The following is a 20,103-nucleotide window of genomic DNA, read 5'->3' as shown; positions in this document are numbered from 1 at the left end:
CCCCTCCACGTCTACAGCGCAGGTGCCAGGCACAGAAGGAGCAAAGTATGTCATTCATGATGGGTAATTTCAAGGCGGCAGTTGTGTGTAATAAGATGAGCATGTGGGAGAGGTTCAGGTTTGCCAGGTGGCAGATGACAGCTGACACGTGCTGAACATATGTGCACTTGGCATGAGCCAGGCTCCGTCCTAAGAGCTTTACCTGGACCATCTCATCGGATCCTCCCAGTGACCCTGGCAATAGATACTATTATTAGACCCACTTTACAGATAGGGAAACCAAGGTCCAGAGAGGCTAAGTGAACTGCCCAGTCCCTCAGCCAGAGAGAGCAGAACCAGGATTCATACTCCGACTTCTGCCTACAGAACATTTACCTCCTGTTCACTGCTGGCCTCATTCTCACACACCCCTGTCTTCTGTCCCCCAGTCCCCAGCTTCACCAGAAGCGGGGCTGAAACTGTTGCCATCCATTTATCCATCCACCACTCGTTCATTCGTTCATTTAACATCCATGGGGCTTCTTCTGTGCCAGCCTTGGTTTCTGCATCATAACAGATGCCTAGTGAATTTTTGTTGAATAAATGAGTGAATAAGTGAATGTCTGCTTCCACTGGGGGGTCAGCATCTTCTCAGACCTCCAAACAGGCACAGACAGCCCTAGGTGGCGGGTGCTGTGATGCAGAAGCACAGACTGAGGAAGCACAGAGACAGAGCTCTGGACCCAGCTGAGAGGAGGGTCTTAGGATGAAATTGACAGGGTGGATTGGGTTTCATTACAAGAAGAAGGAGGGCCGGACACTGTAGGCAGAGGAAAGAGCATCAGGAAAGGCAGGCGAGAACTGCAGGAGGGGGTGACGTTGAAGCAGGGACATGAGGCCACTACACTGACGGTTAGGAAGACCCTTCAGGCCATGTGAGGAAGAGGCTGATTGGAAGGGCAAGGCTGGAGACAGATGACCTTGGCCGGAGAAGAGGGGGCATGAACTAGGGCTGAGCCGGTGGAGGCCAAGAAGAGACAGAAGCAACCAGACTTGGTACCGAGGGTGAGTGAGTGGCTGGGGGCTCCAGAATGACCTTCTCTCCATCTCACTTAGATCCAGGACAACAACGACATCACATATGCAGACCTGAACCTGCCCAAGGGGAAGAAGTCCACCCCCAAGGCCGACGAACCCAACAACCACACGGAGTATGCCAGCATTCAGGCCTGCCCACCACCTGTGTCCGAGGACACCCTCACCTACGCCGACCTGGACATGGTCCACCTCAACCGGAACCCTAAGCAGCCAGCCCCCAAGCCTGAGACATCCTACTCAGAGTATGCCAGTGTCCAGGTCCAGAGGAAGTGAGCAGGGCCGTGGTCATCTCTAGGATCTGTCCCCATGAGCCTTCCTGTCCCGTTGCGGGCAACCTTGATGAGGACAGCCAGCCCAGTTCCTGGAGGGCCAGGGTGGGACAGGACCCAACAGTGAGGGTAGCTCTTGTCTCCCCAGCCCAGCTGGCTCTCCAGCATTTCCACGGGAGCCATGGCCCCTCTATGTGGCCACACATGGAGGCTAGTGTTGCCAGACTAGGCAGGGAACCGACCTGGGAGCTGGCCAGAGCCATCAGGGGTGCAAGAACTCTCACGCCTCTGTCCATCAACTGTGGGTCTTTGTCATGGTCTTGGAGACCACTGACTGCCTCCTTGACACTCTGCAGCCCGATCTTCCAGAGTGAGGAGGGAGAAAACCCACCTCCTCGTCCCAGCACCACCCACCTGGGGCTTTGGGGAAAGTTTTCCCTTTAGATCGAACTGCCCATCCATGGCGAAGAAGCTGGACGCGCATCCCGAGACTTGGTGCCGTGGCTGCCAGCAGTCCCGGTCTCCCCTCCCTGCACTGACCAGCCACAAGCCCCGGGGAGGAGAGGACCGTCTGAGGAACTCCTCCGCCACCAAGGACTGAGACAAAACGCCCCTCCTCCTCACGGCCCTCGAGACCTGGAGGACCTCCTACGGTGATACTCCACGTGGCCCCACCTCTCCCTTCCATACCTGAGCTCGCTTCCTTCAGCAAGCACTAACTCACAACCTCTCGCTGTGGACGCCTGTAAATTATTGAGAAATGTAAAATGTGCAATCTTGAAACTGAGGTGTTAGAAAATTTGATCTGTGGTGTTTTGTTCTGTATTTTTCTTAAAACAACAGCAGTGTTATCCTGGCTCTTTGTCATGTGTTGAAGTGTGTGGTTGGGTCTTGTGCAGTCTAAGGTTGAACGGTCGGTTGTCCTGGAGGGATGCTCTTACAGTGGAAACTGAGTTCCTCCCAGTCCCAGAGGCTTGAGGGTGGGGAAGAAGGTTCCAGGTTGGCTGCTTCATGGAGACACTTAGCCCTCTCTCCACGAGGCTGGTACTTCTGCCTTCCGAGCCCCCAGTGTGCTAAGTCTGAACCTGCCCATGCTTCTCCAGGCTGCCTCCTTCTCCGTCTGGCCAAGACCCAATGCCTCAGTCTGCTCACCTGTAAAGAGGGGAGAGGAAAGATGCCATCCCTCCCCTCCATCGCTCACAAGCACTTTAGGGCCATGCAGGGTAGGAAGCTGTGCCTGGATGTTTTCCCCATTCCAGCTCTCTGAGCTCATCTCTGAAGGTGGAATCTTCCATTTCTGCTCCCAAACCCTGTCGAAATCAAACTGGAACAAATCAAAGACAGCCAGGAGGACTGGGTAGCTGTGACGCCAGGAATGACCTACCTTCTGTCCCTCTGTCAAGAGGTTGGGCAGAGGCCGTGACCCTGTTATCCTCGGACCCCGCACCCCTCCATTTCAGTGTGGGGGCCTGGCTGGGCCCAGGGCAAGAAGATATTGCAAGCCCTGTTTATTCGGTCTTCACGTGTAACTGATCAGCTCTCAGAGCTGAGATGCCAATCTTCACTGCCCCCTGGGTCCAGCCATTTGATGCCCGAGGGATTCCTGGCTCACGCTGTCAGAGGCAGAAGCTGAGCCATCCTGCCCATCAGCAGGTCCTCCAGGTGGAACTCGGGGAGCCGAGTGCAGACCCAGCTCTCTGGGGGACAGTGATCTGTTTTACATGATGGCATGCAGGAACTGGCTGAGCCAACAGGCCATGTGGGCAGCTCTGGCCCCACAAGCCAGAGCTTCTCTGTGGCATCTAGGAGCACAGTGGCTCGAGCTATTTCCAGATTCCAAAAGCTTGGCTTGTAAACCTTGATCTCCCTCTCTTCTGCCCAGAGACAGCACACGCATGTGAGCACACACACGCACACACACAGAATTTTAAAAAAATGTTTTCTTGGTGCCATTTTCATTTTATTTTATTTTGAATTTTGGAAGGGGAGTAAGGAAGGAGGCCAAGAAAGTCACGTAGTTTAGCTTCAGCCCGGCAGCCTGGAGATTCCCATACCTTGTGAACCGAACCCCAGGAAAAGGAAGCAGTCGAAACAACAGTATGGAAGGAGCATGGTTTCTGGAGTTTATTTTCAAACTGCGGGGAAGGAAACAGGCCCTATTTTGTATATAGTTGCAACTTAAACTTTTTGGCTTGCAAAATATTTTTGTAATAAAGATTTCTGGGTAACAACGGCCCCTCTGGGTGTTGAGTGTCCTTGTCTCTGTGAGTTTGTCCCTGCGCCCACAAGCCTGGGAGAAGATCATGTGGGCCCCAGGGCTTGGAAGTGACTTCAGCGTTTGATCCTCTCTTGTGTTTTATAGACACAAAGACTTTGTTTCCCCTGGCTCAGAGGGAGTCAGGGTAAGGCCACCCAAACACCTGCTTGAGCAGAATTCCAACAGAAAACCAAGTTTGAATCCCGGCTCTGCCACTTTGTAGCTGCGGGAACAAACCACTCACCTCTCTGAGACTCAGGCTGGTCATTGGCACAATGGGGACAATAATACCCCCTCTAGGTTTAGTGTGGGGATTAAAGGGGCTAGGGTGCTCGGCACATGGCAGGCCTTCACTAAGCGTTGGGTCTTCCTGCCCTAAACATTGCACAGTGGGGTCTGGTCACCCCTCACCACCTGTGGGATCTTGGACAAGCAGGTCACCCTCTCGGGGCACTTTCCTCCTCTACCAAATGTGGAAGCTAATGCTTGTCCTAGAAAAACACTGCCAGATGATTCATGTCTCGTGCTAGTATATAGTAGGTGCTCAATAAATGTTAGTTTCTTTATGTCCCCTCCATAAGAATATTAATAATATTAATGACAGTTATATAATGATGGCAACATGACATTCATAGTTAGTGCTTACTGTGTGTCGGCGCTTTGCACTGATTAACCCCTTTATACCTCACAACGCCAGGTAAATAATAGTACTGACCTTGTTTATAGACAAGGCACAGAGAGGTGGTGTAACTTTTATGGGGTCACACAACTAATGAGTGATGTTGCTGAGACTCAAACTCTAGCTGCCAGCTTCAGAGCCCAACTTCTAGCCACTGAGTTAATATCAACACATTACATATGGGCACTGACTCTGCAAAATTATTAGCAGTAATAATAGCTAATGCCTGCTGTGGTGAGTAATATGCCAAATGCTTTACAGTTATTAACTCATTTAATCCCCCAACCACTATGTGAGGTAGGAACTCCTATTATCCCTGTTTTACAGATGAGTAAACCGAGGCACAGAGAAGCTAAGTCATTTCCCTAATGCCCCATGGCAGAGCCCAAGTAGTCTGCCTCTTCTTTCTTTCTCTTTTTTCTTTTTTCTTTGGCTGCATCAGGTCTTTAGTTGTGGCACGCGGGATCTTCGTTGAGGCGTGCAGGATCTTTCGTTGTGGCGTACAGGCTTCTCTCTAGTTGTGGCGCACAGGCTCCAGGGCGCATGGGCTCTGCAGTTTGTGGTACATGGGCTCTCTTGTTGAGGTGCGCGAACTCAAGAGTTGTGGCTCGCGGGCTTAGTTGCCCCGCAGCATGTGGGATCCTAGCTCCCTGACCAGGGATCGAACTCACATCCCCTGCATTGTAAAGCAGATTCTTTACCACTGGACCGCCAGGGAAGTCTCTCCATCATGTTTAATTCTCCTAACTGTCCAGTAGTGGTGGTGGCTGTGCCCATTTTGCAGAGAGAGACAGAAATTTGAGGCTCAGAAGTGCACATGACCTGGCCAATCTCACACAATGAATCTTTAGTCAAGCTGGGACTTGCACTTGGATCCACAAGCCCACCCGGGATCAGCCCTGAGCCCTTGGCCTGGTCCATGTGACCACACAGAAGGCAAGGAGCTTCCTGCTGCGCTCAGAGAGGTCACCTGCCTCACCCTCCAGGACCTTGGCTGTGACAGAGAACTCAGCTCTCCTCCCTTGGCCCCAGCTTGTGAAATACATGTGCTGCTTGCAAGATGAGGTGTTCCAGGCATGAATACAGGCTGAGCAGGTGGGGAAATGCCTTCGTTCTCTGGGAAGGCGAGAGCGGGGGTGCCGACTGCACATCCAGGCGAGGAGACCCGGGGATGTAATTCACGCAGCACCTGGGCCTCACTTCTCCACAGCCCGTATCTCTAGGGCTGAGTTTGGCAGGCGAAATCTAAGTTCATGGGACCCAAGTGACCCTCTCCCTCCTGCCGGGAAATAAGTTAAGCATTCGGCATTTATCAGGCACTTCCTGGGTGTTCCTTGTGCAAAGGAGAGCGATAGGACCGCCGCAACCTGCCCCCATCCCTGAGGACCCGTGCTCTCCCTTCTGCAGACCTGCCCACTTTACATTATAATCACGAAAATCTCTGCCCCTTCTCAAGGTTCTAATGCCCAGCTGTAAAAGCGACTGCGTCTTCTAGCATATTCACACCAGCCAAGATTGGATCCACGTTAGTTTATTTTATTTAGTTTTAACATAAGCCCTTACACGTATCAGAAAGTCTCCTAAACTCTGTACAAATATTAACTTATTTAATATCAGTTCACTCCAGCCTCTTAACACACCTGTAAGGTAGGTCCTAAGATTATCCCCGGTTTAACAGAGAAACTGAAGCGCAGAGAGGTTATGAATTTTGTTCAAGAGCCACTGTCCCTCTGGACAGTGGTGCCACTGTGGGTATGGGTGGGCACTGGACGGGCATGATGGGGACAGGGGGTTGCTGGAGAGACAGCAGTGGCCACATACAGGGTTGGGGTGCACTGGACTCTATTGGGAGCCAGGAAACATCATGCGGTCTCAGGGTGGTCTCGCTCCCTTATCCGGTCACCAGCCAGCCAATGTACCCTTGGGCCTCCCCGGGGTTCAGCCTGCCACCACTGTGGTCCCCTCTGTCCCCCCCTTAACCATGGCACTGTGTTTGACTGGAATCTGGGTCTGTTTTCTGAATACAGGATTATGAAATTTAAAATGCTTTCCAAAGAGACATGGACCCCAGATGTTCAAAACCAGGCAACAGCTTGGTGACAAAGGTCAGAGGGGGGGCTATCCTTGGAGGACGTAGTGAAGGGGAGAAGGCCTAGGGGCCCTCTGGGGGCCCTCTAGGGGTGATGGGATGCTGTTTCCCCACCCGAGTGGTGGTTATGTGGGGACTTGCAGATATAAAAATCCATCAAGTACATACTCAATATCTGCATTTCTCTGCATACAAGATATACCTCAGCGTTTTAAGAAGACTGGTGCCCTGGTTCCCTGGGGATTCAACCCCACCCCCAACTTTGATGCCTGCCCCAACCTGACACTTTCTTAAGATGGAGCCCATGCCTTATCTTTTGTCCAGGAGCTCAGCCCAGGGCCTGGCCCAGGTGAGATATTAGGGAGCATTGCTGAATTCCTTTGAAAGATAACATCCAGGTGACCTCAACAGCACGAGAAACAGTGAGGAACCGTTTATCTGTCATCACTTTGTCTACTGAGGCTCCCTTAATTACACCCCTCCTTCCCTCCTCACCCTGCGCCCAAAGCCCTCCTCTCTCCACCCAGGGGTGTCAAGACAGCTGCGCAGTCCTCACCCTGTGACCTTGGGCAAATGCCTTCGCCTCTGAGCCTCCATTTGGTCCCCTGTGAGATGGGGGAGTAGTAGTCTTCAGCTCAGGGGGCTCCAGTGAAGGTTAGATAGAGAATAGATCAGCCCTTTGCAACAGTGTGGTGCAGATGGCAGTCAACACGCACGCATATTCACACACGCCCACTCACACACATATACCTTCACACACACCCACACCCACATTCACACCCCCACTCTCACATGCCCCCCACACAGATTCACACACATTTATACACACAATCTCTCTCTCTCTCACACACACACACACACACACCCCCCCCAAGGCCAGGTTCTCAGAGGAGCTCAGCAATGGTGGCTCTCCTCTCCTGGCTGAAATGATTTCATCGAGTCCCTCCCTCCCTCATTAGCCTAGGATGGCTCCCTCTTACCAACTTTGGGGAATCCAACACCCCAGCCTGGTTTCCAGGGTCTCTTCCTTACACCCTACCTGGTCTATTTAAGGCTACTTCCTGCTCTTCCCCAGCCAGGCTGGTCTCCCTGTCCCAACAAATACCACATGGATCTGCCTCTGGCTGCCCTGGCCCCACAGAGAGTCACCTTCCCTTCCTCCAGTGACTAAGTACCACCCCCAACAAGACCATGAGCTCCCCACACCAGATCTTCATTTCCTACCTTTGGGATCCAGCCCCTGGGAGAAGGGGGACTGAAGCCCACAGGATTACAGGGAACTGAATTCTGTATTTCACTGAAACTTTACTTCCTTTGCAGATGGGTGCTATGATGTCCATTTCACAGATAAGAAAATTGAGGCTCAGAGAAGTGAAGAGATAAGGTCAAGATCACTCATTCAGCCAATAATTATTTCTCAGGCTGTGAACCTGGCCCTGTGGAAAATTCTGAGGATACAATGTTGACAAAAGATGACCATACCCTTGTGAGCCCATGAAGGGTGAGGGAGCCAGAGCTCCTAGTAATAATCCTAACACTGCATGAGCACCACTAGAACAAGGGGGTGTCAACTTGACATTTCAGGAAATGATAAAACATGACAAGTACAGAATAGCAAAGTCAAACTTGGGTATATATCCCAGAAAACTAACTGATCCTTTAGTGGGCCTTTTAAACAATGCCCCAGTATGGCAACGAAAGGAAGTGCCACCTTCTTTGCCTTATTTCTGAGTTTTGGACACTTTTTCCTATTAGGAGAAAGTACACAGGCCTCACTCAACCTGCATAGGGCAGAGAGGCTTCCAGGAGGGGTAATTCCTGAGCTGAGCCCTAAAGGATGAGTAAGAATGAGCCAGAGAAAGAGGGTGTGGAGGCACCGGTGCAGGCTCTGCCCTTCCCCGTGGGGGTTGGCCCTGTGTTACTCTCCCCATCACTCCTTCCACCGGCAACTCCAGCCTCCCGACACTTCCTGGCAGGAACCACAGGGCCTTTGCACATGCTGTTCCCCCTGCCTGGAACACTTGCTACGTCTTTCTGGCTTGTCTTCCAAATCAAAGATGGGCTGAGTTCCTTTGTTGAACACCACGGTAACAACCTGTCCAGAGCTTCTCCGTTGCAGCCCTGGTCACAATTTGTAAGTATACATTGACCTTATGGTGACTTAACACTCTTCTCCTCCACTGCCCTGGGAGCTGCCTCAGGGCAAGGGGGTGCCAGCTTTGCTTACTAATGTAACTCCTGTGCTCAGCTCACAGGCTGTGTCCAATAAGAATTTGTTGGATGGATGGGAGGAGGGATGGAAGGATGGGAGGATGGAGGGAAGATGAATGGATAGATGGATAGATGCATGGGAGGATGGATGTCTGGATAGGAAGGAAAGAAGGATGGAAGGAAGGGATAGAAGGAGGGAAGAAAGGTGGGGAAAGAAGAGCATGCACAAAGGTCCCGAAATTGGAGACCGCACGGCACCTTAGGAGAAATAAAAGTGCCCCAGCTGGCAGGTTTGGAATTAGGACTCAAACCCCAGTCCGTCTGACTTTCCCAATGAGTCACTCTGCCTCTCATCATGATCCAGGGTTCAGAGCGATCACTTTTTAAAAAATTGATGCACGCTTCCCAACAGGCAAGGAGCCAGGGACCCTTGTCTGAGCCTTTGATGCCTCATCTGGGGAAACTGGTACCACACTTGGAAAACAGAATGAGAGATTGCAGGATCTTTCTCTGCCCTGAAATTGGGCAACCCAAGCACAGCTGGCAACTGGCCCGACGTGGAGAGCTGGTGGGGCTTGGCCGCTCAGCAGACGTGTCCTCCTGGCCCCACTTCAAGGACGACAGGCCAAACCTTCGTGGTGGAAGGGGCTGTTCCCAGGCGCCCGGGCCTCCTGCCCCCGCAGGCCCGCTCGGGGCAGGGTCAGCTGGTGTGGCAGCCGGCCGCATGGATCTGGGCCACAGACCTGTCTCCAGAGTGAGGCCGGGTGAGAGTTTAATGGTGAGAAGGCGATGGCCCGACTGAGGCTGTCGACTCCGTTCTGCCCTGACTCCTTCCGTGCCAGTAAATGGAACCCATGCACATGCAGATGAAGGCATTACAGCTAATATTATGTGTGAGATGCAAAGCCTCTTGGGCAGCCAGGCCGGGAGCTGCCATTACTGCAAGACCTTTCACTGGAAAATTTTTCTTGGGGCAATTAAATCTTCAGCTGTCTCCTTGCAGGGAGTGCCAGCTTGCATTTTAATTATCCTTGAAAGAGAGAAGTAGGGGAAAGGACACAAGGAGAAGAATTAAAAAATAACAGTGTGCTTTATAAACACAGCCATCATCTCACGGCTGTGCATCTATTCAGAGGGCCCTCCCCAGTCGGCCCCGCAAAGCCCTTGACCCTCTGGGCTCCAGGCTCCTGGTGACGTTGGAAGGGCCCCTCTCTGGGGACCAGGGGGAGGTGGTGGGAGAGCATGGCTTGAGTGCAGGATGCAGGGTCCTCTGTGCGGGGATCGGTGATGCGGCCACACTACTCAGGGTCCTGTTTCTCCTTCACCGCATTCTATGAGGTGGAAATTATTAACCTCATTTCACAGAAGAGGAAACTGAGACTGAGAATATCACTGGTAATAACATGAGTTACAGCAATAAAAAGGAACAAACTACCGATATACACAACAGCATGGATGAAAACACATTGAGAAAAAGGAGCCAGAGGCTGGAGCACACACTGTAAGACTCCGTTTATATAAAGTTCCAGAACCATCAAAACTGAGCTATGGAGACAGAGAGCAGACAAGTGGGGGCCAGGGGAGAGGGGGTTGACCGAATGGGCAGAGGGAACACTTGCGGAGGTGGGATTGTCCTCTGATTGAGATTGTGCTTACATAGGTGTATATATATCCATCAAAACTCATCAAATCGTATTCTTAAGATGAATGCCTGTTATTGTTTGTAAGTTACACCTTAATAAAGTTGATTTAATAATAAAATAATACGAGTTAATATTTATCTAGACCTTACTCTGTGCCTTGCCTTATTGTAAGTGCTTGCCACGTGCTGAGCCATTTATCCTTCACGCTGATCTGTGATGTAGGCACAGCGAGGGCCCCATTTCCCAGATGAGGAAACCGAGGCAGAGACGTTCAGAAACTTTCCTCAGTTGATGTGACTAGTAAGAAGAGGCAGAGCCTGGGTTCAAACCCAGACAGGCCGTCTCCGGAGCCTTATCGCCTTGAAAGCGAAGTTCAAAGTTACCCAACTAGTCCTAGAAGCAGGATTAAATCCCGGGGCCTTCAGCTTGAGCACTTGCACCAACCATACTGGTGTCCTTGGTCTTCCCTGAATTTGCCACACGTGCTTCTACCTCAGGGTTGTTGCCCTTAGTGTTCCTTCTGTCTGGAACGTTCATTATTTCCTCCCAGTCTGTGTCCAAATGTCACTATATCAGAAAGACCTTTCTTTAGTCTTGACAGATGCCAAAACATGTAAAGACCTCCCGAAAATTTATCTATTGATGCCAACATATTTTTAGGTATTATGTTGTATATGCATTTTTGGAAAGTGAAAGGAAAAATTAAACTCTGTATTGTAATTTAAGCAATTAAAAATAACTATCTTTTACAAAGTTCAGTTACGCTAGGTGAATAAGTTTTAAAGATGTGCTGTACAACGTAGTGCCAATTGCTAACAGTATGGTATTGTGCACTCCAAAAAACGAAAACAAGAGGACACAAGGGAACTTTGGAAGGTGTTGCATACGTCTGTTAGGTTGATTGTGGTGATGGCATCACGGGTGTTTGCACATGTCCAAGCTCATCAAACTGCCCACATTAAATATGCGCATTTCTTTGTCTATCAGTTAGACTTCCATAAATCTGTTAAAAATCAGTCAATCCCAGGGCCTTTCCAACATGACAAAACTGGCAGAAGGGGGCAATCCATTTATTCGAGAAATACTTACTCAGCACCTACTGCAAGTCATACTGTGTACACAGAGAGAGCAGCTGACAAGGTCCCAGGCCTTTGCGGGAAATGGCGGGGGGTGGGGGGAGGCATGAGGGAATCACCAAATAATTACAAAAATAGACGTGAATTTGCCGCTCAGAGGGAAGGTGCAGGAAACCAGATGCACAGTCCAGACTGGGAGCTGCCCACAAGCACTCCCTCACCCGTTTGTGCAGAAGCAGCTCTGCCCGGCAGGCAGGCAGGCACCAAAGGCCTGAGCCACCTGCTCCTAACTCGACTTCCCTTTCAAGCTGTGTATTCCGCTGAGGCAGGACAAGTTTTAGAGTCACATCTTTCAAGAGATGCAGCAAAGGCCCTTTGAAATTGACTGCCCCGCTCTTAGCACCTTGTGCCCAGAGCTCAGCTATGTCAAGAATGACCCCTGCGCATTCCCCTGGCTGGGCCACCCAGGGAGTCACATTCCAGCACAGTGGGAGCAGCTCGATGGGCGACAGCTGGGAGCCCTGGAGCCCCATGTGGACAGTGGCCTTGAACCAAGTACCCAGGCCCTGGGGAGACCCTGTGTGGCCTTGGATGCAGGAAACGGAACAAGGCTTTCAGGCAGCCAAGGTCAGGTCTGCTTCCCCAAACGTTCATAACGTTTGCTGTGACCTACCGTGTCTTGAGGCCCCGAGCTGGGCACTCTGGCGACATTATCCAATTGATTCTTCTCAGTAGCTCTGGCCCACCACCCTGGGTTCCCAGGTGAGCACCGAGAAGGGAGCTGACTTGCCTGAGATCACACAGTGCCCTAAGAAAAGCATTGACATCTGGGCCCTTTGCCTGGCATCCCAGGGTCTCCTGAACCTCAACTCACCCCTCTCCGCCCCCTGAAATAATCACTCTACACCCATTTAGTGAATATATTTTTGGAAGTCAGACTCTGGATTCATTTTCTGGCTCTCGACTTTCCAGCTGTGTGATCTTAGGCAAGTTTCCTAACCTCTCTGTGAAAGTTTCCTCCTCTATAGAAAGGTGCCTAAAACTGTGCCTACCCCAAAGGTTGCTGTGATGATCAAATGAGACAAGACAATGTAAAAGTGGTTATGACAGGGCTTCCCTGGTGGCGTGGTGGTTGAGAGTCCGCCTGCCGATGAAGGGGACGTGGGTTCGTGCCCCGGTCCGAGAAGATCCCACATGCTGCTGAGCGGCTGGGCCCGTGAGCCGTGGCCGCTGAGCCTGCGCGTCCGGGGCCTGTGCTCCGCAGTGGGAAAGGCCACAGCAGTGAGAGGCCCGCGTACCGCAAAAAAAAAAAAAGTGGTTATAATGGGCCCAGATGATCATTAGCCCTCAAAAACTGGGAGCTATTCTTATTGTATAGGCTATTTTTTTTTTTTTTACATAAATGGGTTCATATCCAGCTACTTTATACACTTGGGGCAGGCACCTTTCCAGGTAACACATAGAGATATACTTCCTTATTGTAAAACTTCATAGTGTTCTTTTTATTTTTTTTAATTTTATTTATTTTTTATACAGCAGGTTCTTATTACTTATCTATTTTATACATGTTAGTGAATACATGTCAATCCCAATCTCCTAATTCATACCACCACCACCAAACCCCCACCCCACTTTCCCCCCTTGGTGCCCATATGTTTGTTCTCTACATCTGTGTCTCTATTTCTGTCCTGCAAACTGGTTCATCTGTACCATTTTTCTAGATTCCACTTATATGCGTTAATGTACGATATTTGTTTTTCTCTTTCTGACTTACTTCACTCTGTATGAAAATCTCTAGGTCCATCCATGTCTCTATAAATGACCCAATTTCATTCCTTTTTATGGCTGAGTAATATTCCATTGAATATACGTACCACATCTTCTTTATACATTCATCTGTCGATGGGCATTTAGGTTGCTTCCATGACCTGGCTATTGTAAATAGTGCTGCAATGAACATTGGGGTGCATATGTCTATTTTTTTTAACATCTTTATTGGAGTGTAATTGCTTTACAATGTTGTGTTAGCTTCTGCTGCATAACAAAGTGAATCAGCTATATATATACATATATCTCCATAACCCCTCCCTCTTGCATCTCCCTCCCACCCTCCCTTATCACACCCCTCTAGGTGGTCACAAAGCACCGAGCTGATCTCCCTGTGCTATGCAGCTCCTTCCCACTACTTAACTATTTTACATTTGGTAGTGTATATATGTCCATGCCACTCTCTCACTTCTTTTTTTTTTTTAATTATTTTACTTATTTATTCATTTTTGGCTGCATTGGGTCTTCGTTGCTGCACGCAGTCTTTCCTTAGTTGCAGCAAGCGGGTGCTACTCTTCATTGTGGTGTGCAGGCTTCTCATTGTGGTGGCTTCTCTTGTTGCAGAGCACGGGCTCTAGGCGCACGGGCTTCAGTAGTTGTGGCACACAGACTCAGTAGTTGTGGCTTGCAGGCTCTAGAGTGCAGGCTCAGTAGTTGTGGTGCATGGGCTTAGTTGCTCTGTGGCATGTGGTATCTTCCTGGACCAGGGCTCGAACCCATATCCCCTACATTGGCAGGCGGATTCTTAACCACTGAACCACCAGGGAAGCCCTCACTCTCTCACTTCTTCCCAGCTTACCCTACCCCTTCCCCGTAACCTCAAGTCCATTCTCTAGGTCTGTGTCTTTATCCCTGTCCTGCAACTAGGTTCATCAGAACCATTTTCTTGTTTTTTTTTTAGATTTCATATATATGTGTTACCATACGGTATTTGTTTCTCTCTCTCTTTTTTTTTAAGGAATCAATGTTTTTCTCTTTCTGACTTACTTCACTCTGTATGGCAGACTCTAGGTCCATGCACCTCACTACAAATAACTCAATTTCATTTCTTTTTATGGCTGAGTAATATTCCATTGTACATATGTACCACATCTTCTTTATACATTCATCTGTCAACGGACACTTAGGTTGCTTCCATGTCCTGGCTATTATAAATAGTGCTGCAGTGAACATTGTGGTACATGTCCCTTCTTGAATTATGGTTTTCTCAGGGTATATGCCCAGTAGTGAGATTGCTGGGTCATATGGTAGTTCTATTTTTAGTTTTTTTTAAGGAACCTTCATACTGTTCTCCATAGTGGCTGTATCAATTTACATTCCCACCAACAGGGCAAGACGGTTCTGTTTCCTCCACACCCTCTCCGGCATTTATTGTTTGTAGATTTTTTGATGATGACCATTCTGACAGATGTGAGATGATACCTCATTGTAGCTTTGATTTGCATTTCTTTAATAATTAGTGATGTTGAGCATCTTTTCATGTGCCTCTTGGCCATCTGTATGTCTTCTTTAGAGAAATGTCTATTTAGGTCTTCTGCCCATTTTTGGATTTTTTTTTTTTTTTTAATATTGAGCTGCATGAGCTGTTTATATATCTTGGAGGTTAATCCTTTGTCCACTGATTCGCTTGCAAACATTTTCTCCCATTCTGAGGGTTGCCTTTTCATCTTGTTTATAGTTTCCTTTGCTGTGCAAAAGCTTTTAAGTTTCATTAGGTCCCATTTGTTTATATTTCCATTACTCTAGGAGGTGGGTCAAAATAGATCTTACTGTGATTTATGTCAAAGAGTGTTTCTCCTATATTTTCCTCTAAGAGTTTTTTAGTGTCTGGTCTTACATTTAGGTCTCTAATCCATTTTGAGTTTATTTTTGTTTATGCTGTTAGGGAGTGTTCTAATTTCATTCTTTTACATGTAGCTGTCCAGTTTTCCCAGCACCACTTACTGAAGGGGCTGTCTTTTCTCCATTGCATATCTTTGCCCTCTTTGGCAAGAATATACAACTAATTATAGTTGGATAGCTGAGCATAGGTGCGTGGGTTTATCTCTGGGCTTCCTATCCTGTTCCATTGATCTATATTTCTGTTTTTCTGGAAATATCATACTGTCTTAATTACTGTAGCTTTATTGTATAGTCTGAATTTAGGGAGTCTGATTCCTCCTGCTCCATTTTTTTCCCTCAGGATTGCTTTGGCTATTTGGGGTCTTTTGTGTCTCCATACAAATTTTAAGATTTTTTGTTCTAGTTCTGTGAAAATTGCCATTGGTAATTTGTAAGGGATTGCATTGAACCTGTAGATTGCTTTGGGTAGTATAGTCATTTTCACAATATTGATTCTTTCAGTCCAAAAACATGGTATATCTCTCCAACTGTTTGTGTCATCTTTGATTTCTTTCATCAGTGTCTTATAGTTTTCTGCATACAGGGCTTTTACCTCCTTAGGTAGGTTTATTCCTAGGTTTTTTATTATGTTTCTTGTAATGGAGAATGGGATTGTTCCCTTAATTTCTCTTTCTGATTTTTCATTGTTAGTGTATAGGAATGCAAGATATTTCTGTGCATTAATTTTGTATCTTGCAACTTTACCAAATTCATTGATTAGCTCTAGTAGTTTTCTGGTGGCATCTTTAGAATTCTCTATGTATAGTATCATGTCATCTGCAAACAGTGACAGTTTTACTTCTTTTCCAATTTGTATTCCTTTTATTTCTTTTTCTTCTCTGATTGCTGTGGCTAGGACTTCCAAAACTATGTTGAATAACAGTGGCAAGAGTGGACATCCTTGTCTTTTTCCTGATCTTAGAGGAAATGCTTTCAGTTTTTCACCATTGAGAATGATGTTTGCTGTGGGTTTGTGTATATGGCCTTTATTATGTTGAGGTAGGTTCCCTCTATGCTCACTCTCTGGAGAGTTTTTATCATAGGTGGGTGTTGAATTTTGTCAAAAGCTTTTTCTGCATCTATTGAGATGATCATATAGTTTTTCTTCTTCAATTTGTTAATATGGTGTATCGCATTGATTGATATGTGTATATTGAAGAATCCTTGCATCCCTGGGATAAATCCCACTTGATCATGGTATATGATCCTTTTAATGTGCTCTTGGATTCTGTTTGCTAGTATTTTGTTGAGGATGTTTGCATCTATATTCATCAATGATGATATTGGTCTGTAATTTTCTTTTTTTTGCAGTATCTTTGTCTGGTTTTGGTATCAGGGTGATGGTGGTCTCATAGAATGAGTTTGAGAGTGTTCCTTCCTCTGAAGTTTTTTGGAAGACTTTGAAAAGGATGGGTGTTAGCTCCTCCCTAAATGTTTGAGGGAATTCACCTGTGAAACCATCTGGTCCTGGACATCTGTTTGTTGGAAGATTTTTAATCACAGTTTCAATTTCGTTACTTGTGATTGGTCTGTTCATATTTTCTATTTCTTCCTGGTTCAGTCTTGGAAGGCTATGCTTTTCTAAGAATTTGTCCATTTCTTCCAGGTTGTCCATTTTATTGACATAGAGTTGCTTGTAGTAGTCTCTTAGGATGCTTTGTATTTCTGCAGTGTCCGTTATAACTTCTCCTTTTTCATTTCTAATTTTATTGATTTGAATCCTCTCCCTCTTTTTCTTGACAGCTAAAAGATTTATCAATTTTGTTTATCTTCTGCAAGAACCAGCTTTTAGTTTTATTGATCTTTGCTGTCATTTTCTTTGTTTCTCTTTCATTTATTTCTGCTCTGATCTTTATGATTTCTTTCCTTCTACTAACTTTGGGCTTTGTTTGTTTTCTCTTTCTCTAGTTACTTTAGGTGTAAGGTTAGATTGTTTATTTGAGATTTTTCTTGTTTCCTTTTTTTATATAAATTTATTTATTTTTGGCTGCATTGGGTCTTTGTTGCTGTGTGTGGGCTTTTCTCTAGTTGCAGCGAGCGGGGGCTACTCTTCTTTGTGGTGTATGAGCTTCTCATTGTGGTGGCTTCTCTTGTTGCAGAGCATGGGCTCTAGGCGCACAGTCTTCAGTAGTTGTGGCACGCGGGCTCTGGAGCCCAGGCTCAGTAGTTGTGGCACATGGGCTTAGTTGCTCCACAGCATGTGGAATCTTCCCAGGCCAGGGCTTGAACACATGTCCTCTGCATTGGCAGGCAGATTCTTAAGCACTGTGCCACCAGGCAAGCCCCTCTTTTTATTTCTTGAGGTAGGATTGTATTGCTATAAACTTCCCTCTTAGAACTGCTTTTACTGCATCCCATAGGTTTTAGATTGTCGTGTTTTCACTGTCATTTGTCTCTAGGTATTTTTTGATTTCCTCTTTGATTTCTTCAGTGATCTCTTGGTTATTTAGTAACGTATTGTTTAGCCTCCATGTTTGTGTGTTTTACGTTTTCTTCCTTGTAATTTATTTCTAATCTCATAGCATTGTGGTCGGAAAAGATGCTTGATAGAATTTCATTTTTCTGAAATTTACCAAGGCTTGATGTGTGACCCAGGATGTGATCTATCCTGGAGAATGTTCCATGTGCACTTGAGAAGAAAGTGTAATCTGCTGTTTTTGGGTGGAATGTCTAAATATCAATTAAATCTATCTGGTCTATTGTGTCATTTAAACCTTGTGTTTCCTTATTAATTTTCTGTCTGGATGATCTGTCCATTGGTGTAAGTGAGGTTTTAAAGTCCCCCACTATTATTGTGTTACTGTCAACTTCCTCTTTTAGAGCTGTTAGCATTTGCCTTATGTATTGATGTGCTCCTATGTTGGATGCATATAATTTATAATTGTTACACCTTCTTCTTGGATTGATCCCTTGATCATTATGCAGTGTCCTTCCTTGTCTCTTGTAACATTCTTTATTTTACAGTCTATTTTATCTGATATGAGTATTGCTACTCCAGCTTTCTTTTGATTTCCATTTGCATGGAATATCTTTTCCCATCCCCTCACTTTCAGTCTGTATGTGTCCCTAGGTCTGAAGTGTGTCACTTTTAGACAGCGTTTATATGGGTCTTGTTTTGGTATCCATTCAGCATGCCTGTGTCTTTTGGCTGGAGCATTTAATGCATGCACATTTAAGGTAATTATCGATATGTATGTTCCTATTACCATTTTCTTAACGGTTTTGTATTTGTTTTTGTAGGTCCTTTTCTTCTCTTGTGTTTCCCACTTAGAGAAGTTCCTTTAGCATTTGTTATAGAGCTGGTGTGCTGGTGCTGAATTCTCTTAGCTTTTGCTTGTCTGTGAAGCTTTTTTGATTTCTCCATCGAATCTGAATGAAACCCTTGCTGGGTAGAGTCATCTTGGTTATAGGTTCTTCCTTTTCATCACTTTAAGTATATCACACCACTCCCTTCTGGCTTGTAGAGTTTCTGCTGAGAAATCAGCTGTTAATCTTATGAGGGTTCCCTTGTATGTTACTTGCTGTTTTTCCCTTGTTGTTTTAATAATTTTTCTTTGCCTTTAATTTTTGTCAATTTGACCACTATGTGTCTCAACGTGTTTCTCCTTGGGTTTATCTTGCCTGGGATTCTCTGTGCTTCCTGGACTTGGGTGGCTATTTCCTTTCCCATGTTAGGGAAGTTTTCAACTAAAATCTCTTCAAATATTTTCTTGGGTCCTTTCTCTCTCTCTTCTCCTTTATAATGCAAATGTTGTTGCATTTAATGTTGTCCCAAAGGTCTCTTGGGCTGTCTTCATTTCTTTTCATTCTTTTTTCTTTATTCTGTTCCACAGCAGTGAATTCCACCATTCTGTCTTCCAGGTCACTTATCCGTTCTTCTGCCTCAGTTATTCTGCTATTGATTCCTTCTAGTGTAGTTTTCATTTCAGTTATTGTATTGTTCATCTCTCTTTGTTTGTTCTTTAATTTTTCTAGATCTTTGTTAAACATTTCTTGCATCTTCTCGATCCTTGCCTCCATTCTTTTTCTGAGGTCCTGGATCATCTTCACTATCATTATTCTGAATTCTTTTTCTGGAAGGTTGCCTATCTCCATTTCATTTAGTTGTTTTTCTGGGGTTTTATCTTGTTCCTTCATCTGGTACATAGCCATCTGCCTTTTCATCTTGTCTATCTTTCTGTGAATGTGGTTTTTATTTCACAGGCTGCAGGATTGTAGTTCTTCCTGCTTCTGCTGCCTGCCCTCTGGTGGATGAGGCTATCTAAGAGGCTTATGCAAGTTTCCTGATGGGAGGGACTGGTGGTGGGTAGAGCTGGCTGTTGCTCTGGTGGGCAGATCTCAATGAAACTTTAATCTGCTTGTCTGCTGATGGGTGGGGCTGGGTTCCCTCCCTGTTCGTTGTTTGCCCTGAGTTGATCCAATGCTGGAGCCTACCCGGGCTCTTTGGTGGGGCTAATGGCAGCCTCTGGGACGGCTCAGGCCAAGGAGTACTTCCCAAAACTTCTGCTGCCAATGTCTCTGTCCCCGTGGTGAGCCAGAGCTGCCCCCTGCCTCTGCAGGAGACCCTCCAACACTAGCAGGTAGGCCTGGTTCAGTCTCCTATGGGATCACTGCTCCTTCCCCTGGGTTCCGATGCACACACTACTTTGTGTGTGCCCTCCAAGAGTGGAGTCTCTGTTTCCCCCAGTCCTGCTGAAGCCCTGCAATCAAATCCCACTAGCCTTCAAAGTCTGAGTCACTAGGAATTCCTCCTCCCGTTGCCAGGCCCCCAGGCTGGGAAGCCTGACGTGTGGCTCAGAACCTTCACTGCAGTGGGTGGCCTTCTGTGGTTTAAGTGTTCTCCAGCTTGTGAGTTACCCACCCAGCAGTTATGGGATTTGATTTTACTGTGGTTGTGCCCCTCCTACCGACTCATTGTGGCTTCTCCTTTGTCTTTGCAAGTGGGGTATCATTTTTGGTGAGTTCCAGTGTCTTCCTGTCGATGAGTGTTCAGCAGTTAGTTGTGATTCTGGTGTTCTCAAAAGAGGGAGTGAGAGCATGTTTTTCTACTCCGCCATCTTGAACCAATTTAGGGACACACTTTTACTAAAAAGT

The 20,103-nt window shown here is 46.9% G+C and overlaps 1 protein-coding gene across 3 annotated transcripts in view; it reads left to right on the top strand.

The window, feature by feature from the left end:
* LOC115839396 (tyrosine-protein phosphatase non-receptor type substrate 1-like) overlaps nt 1-3,581 on the top strand; it is a 43,202-nt gene extending 39,621 nt beyond the window's left edge. For all 3 annotated transcript variants that reach the window (XM_030831052.2, XM_060285735.1, XM_060285736.1), the window contains exon 9: nt 1,096-3,581. In XM_030831052.2, coding sequence (XP_030686912.2) covers nt 1,096-1,350 — 255 coding nt within the window. In that variant the 3' untranslated portion in view covers nt 1,351-3,581. The remainder of the gene's footprint in view (nt 1-1,095) is intronic.
* Nucleotides 3,582-20,103: the final 16,522 nt, after the last annotated feature.

This window comes from Globicephala melas, chromosome 15, assembly GCF_963455315.2.
Source record: "Globicephala melas chromosome 15, mGloMel1.2, whole genome shotgun sequence".
In the NCBI taxonomy this organism is placed as follows: domain Eukaryota; kingdom Metazoa; phylum Chordata; class Mammalia; order Artiodactyla; family Delphinidae; genus Globicephala; species Globicephala melas.
The sequence above is the reverse complement of the archived record's forward strand: the minus strand, read 5'-3'. Positions and strand labels throughout refer to the sequence as shown.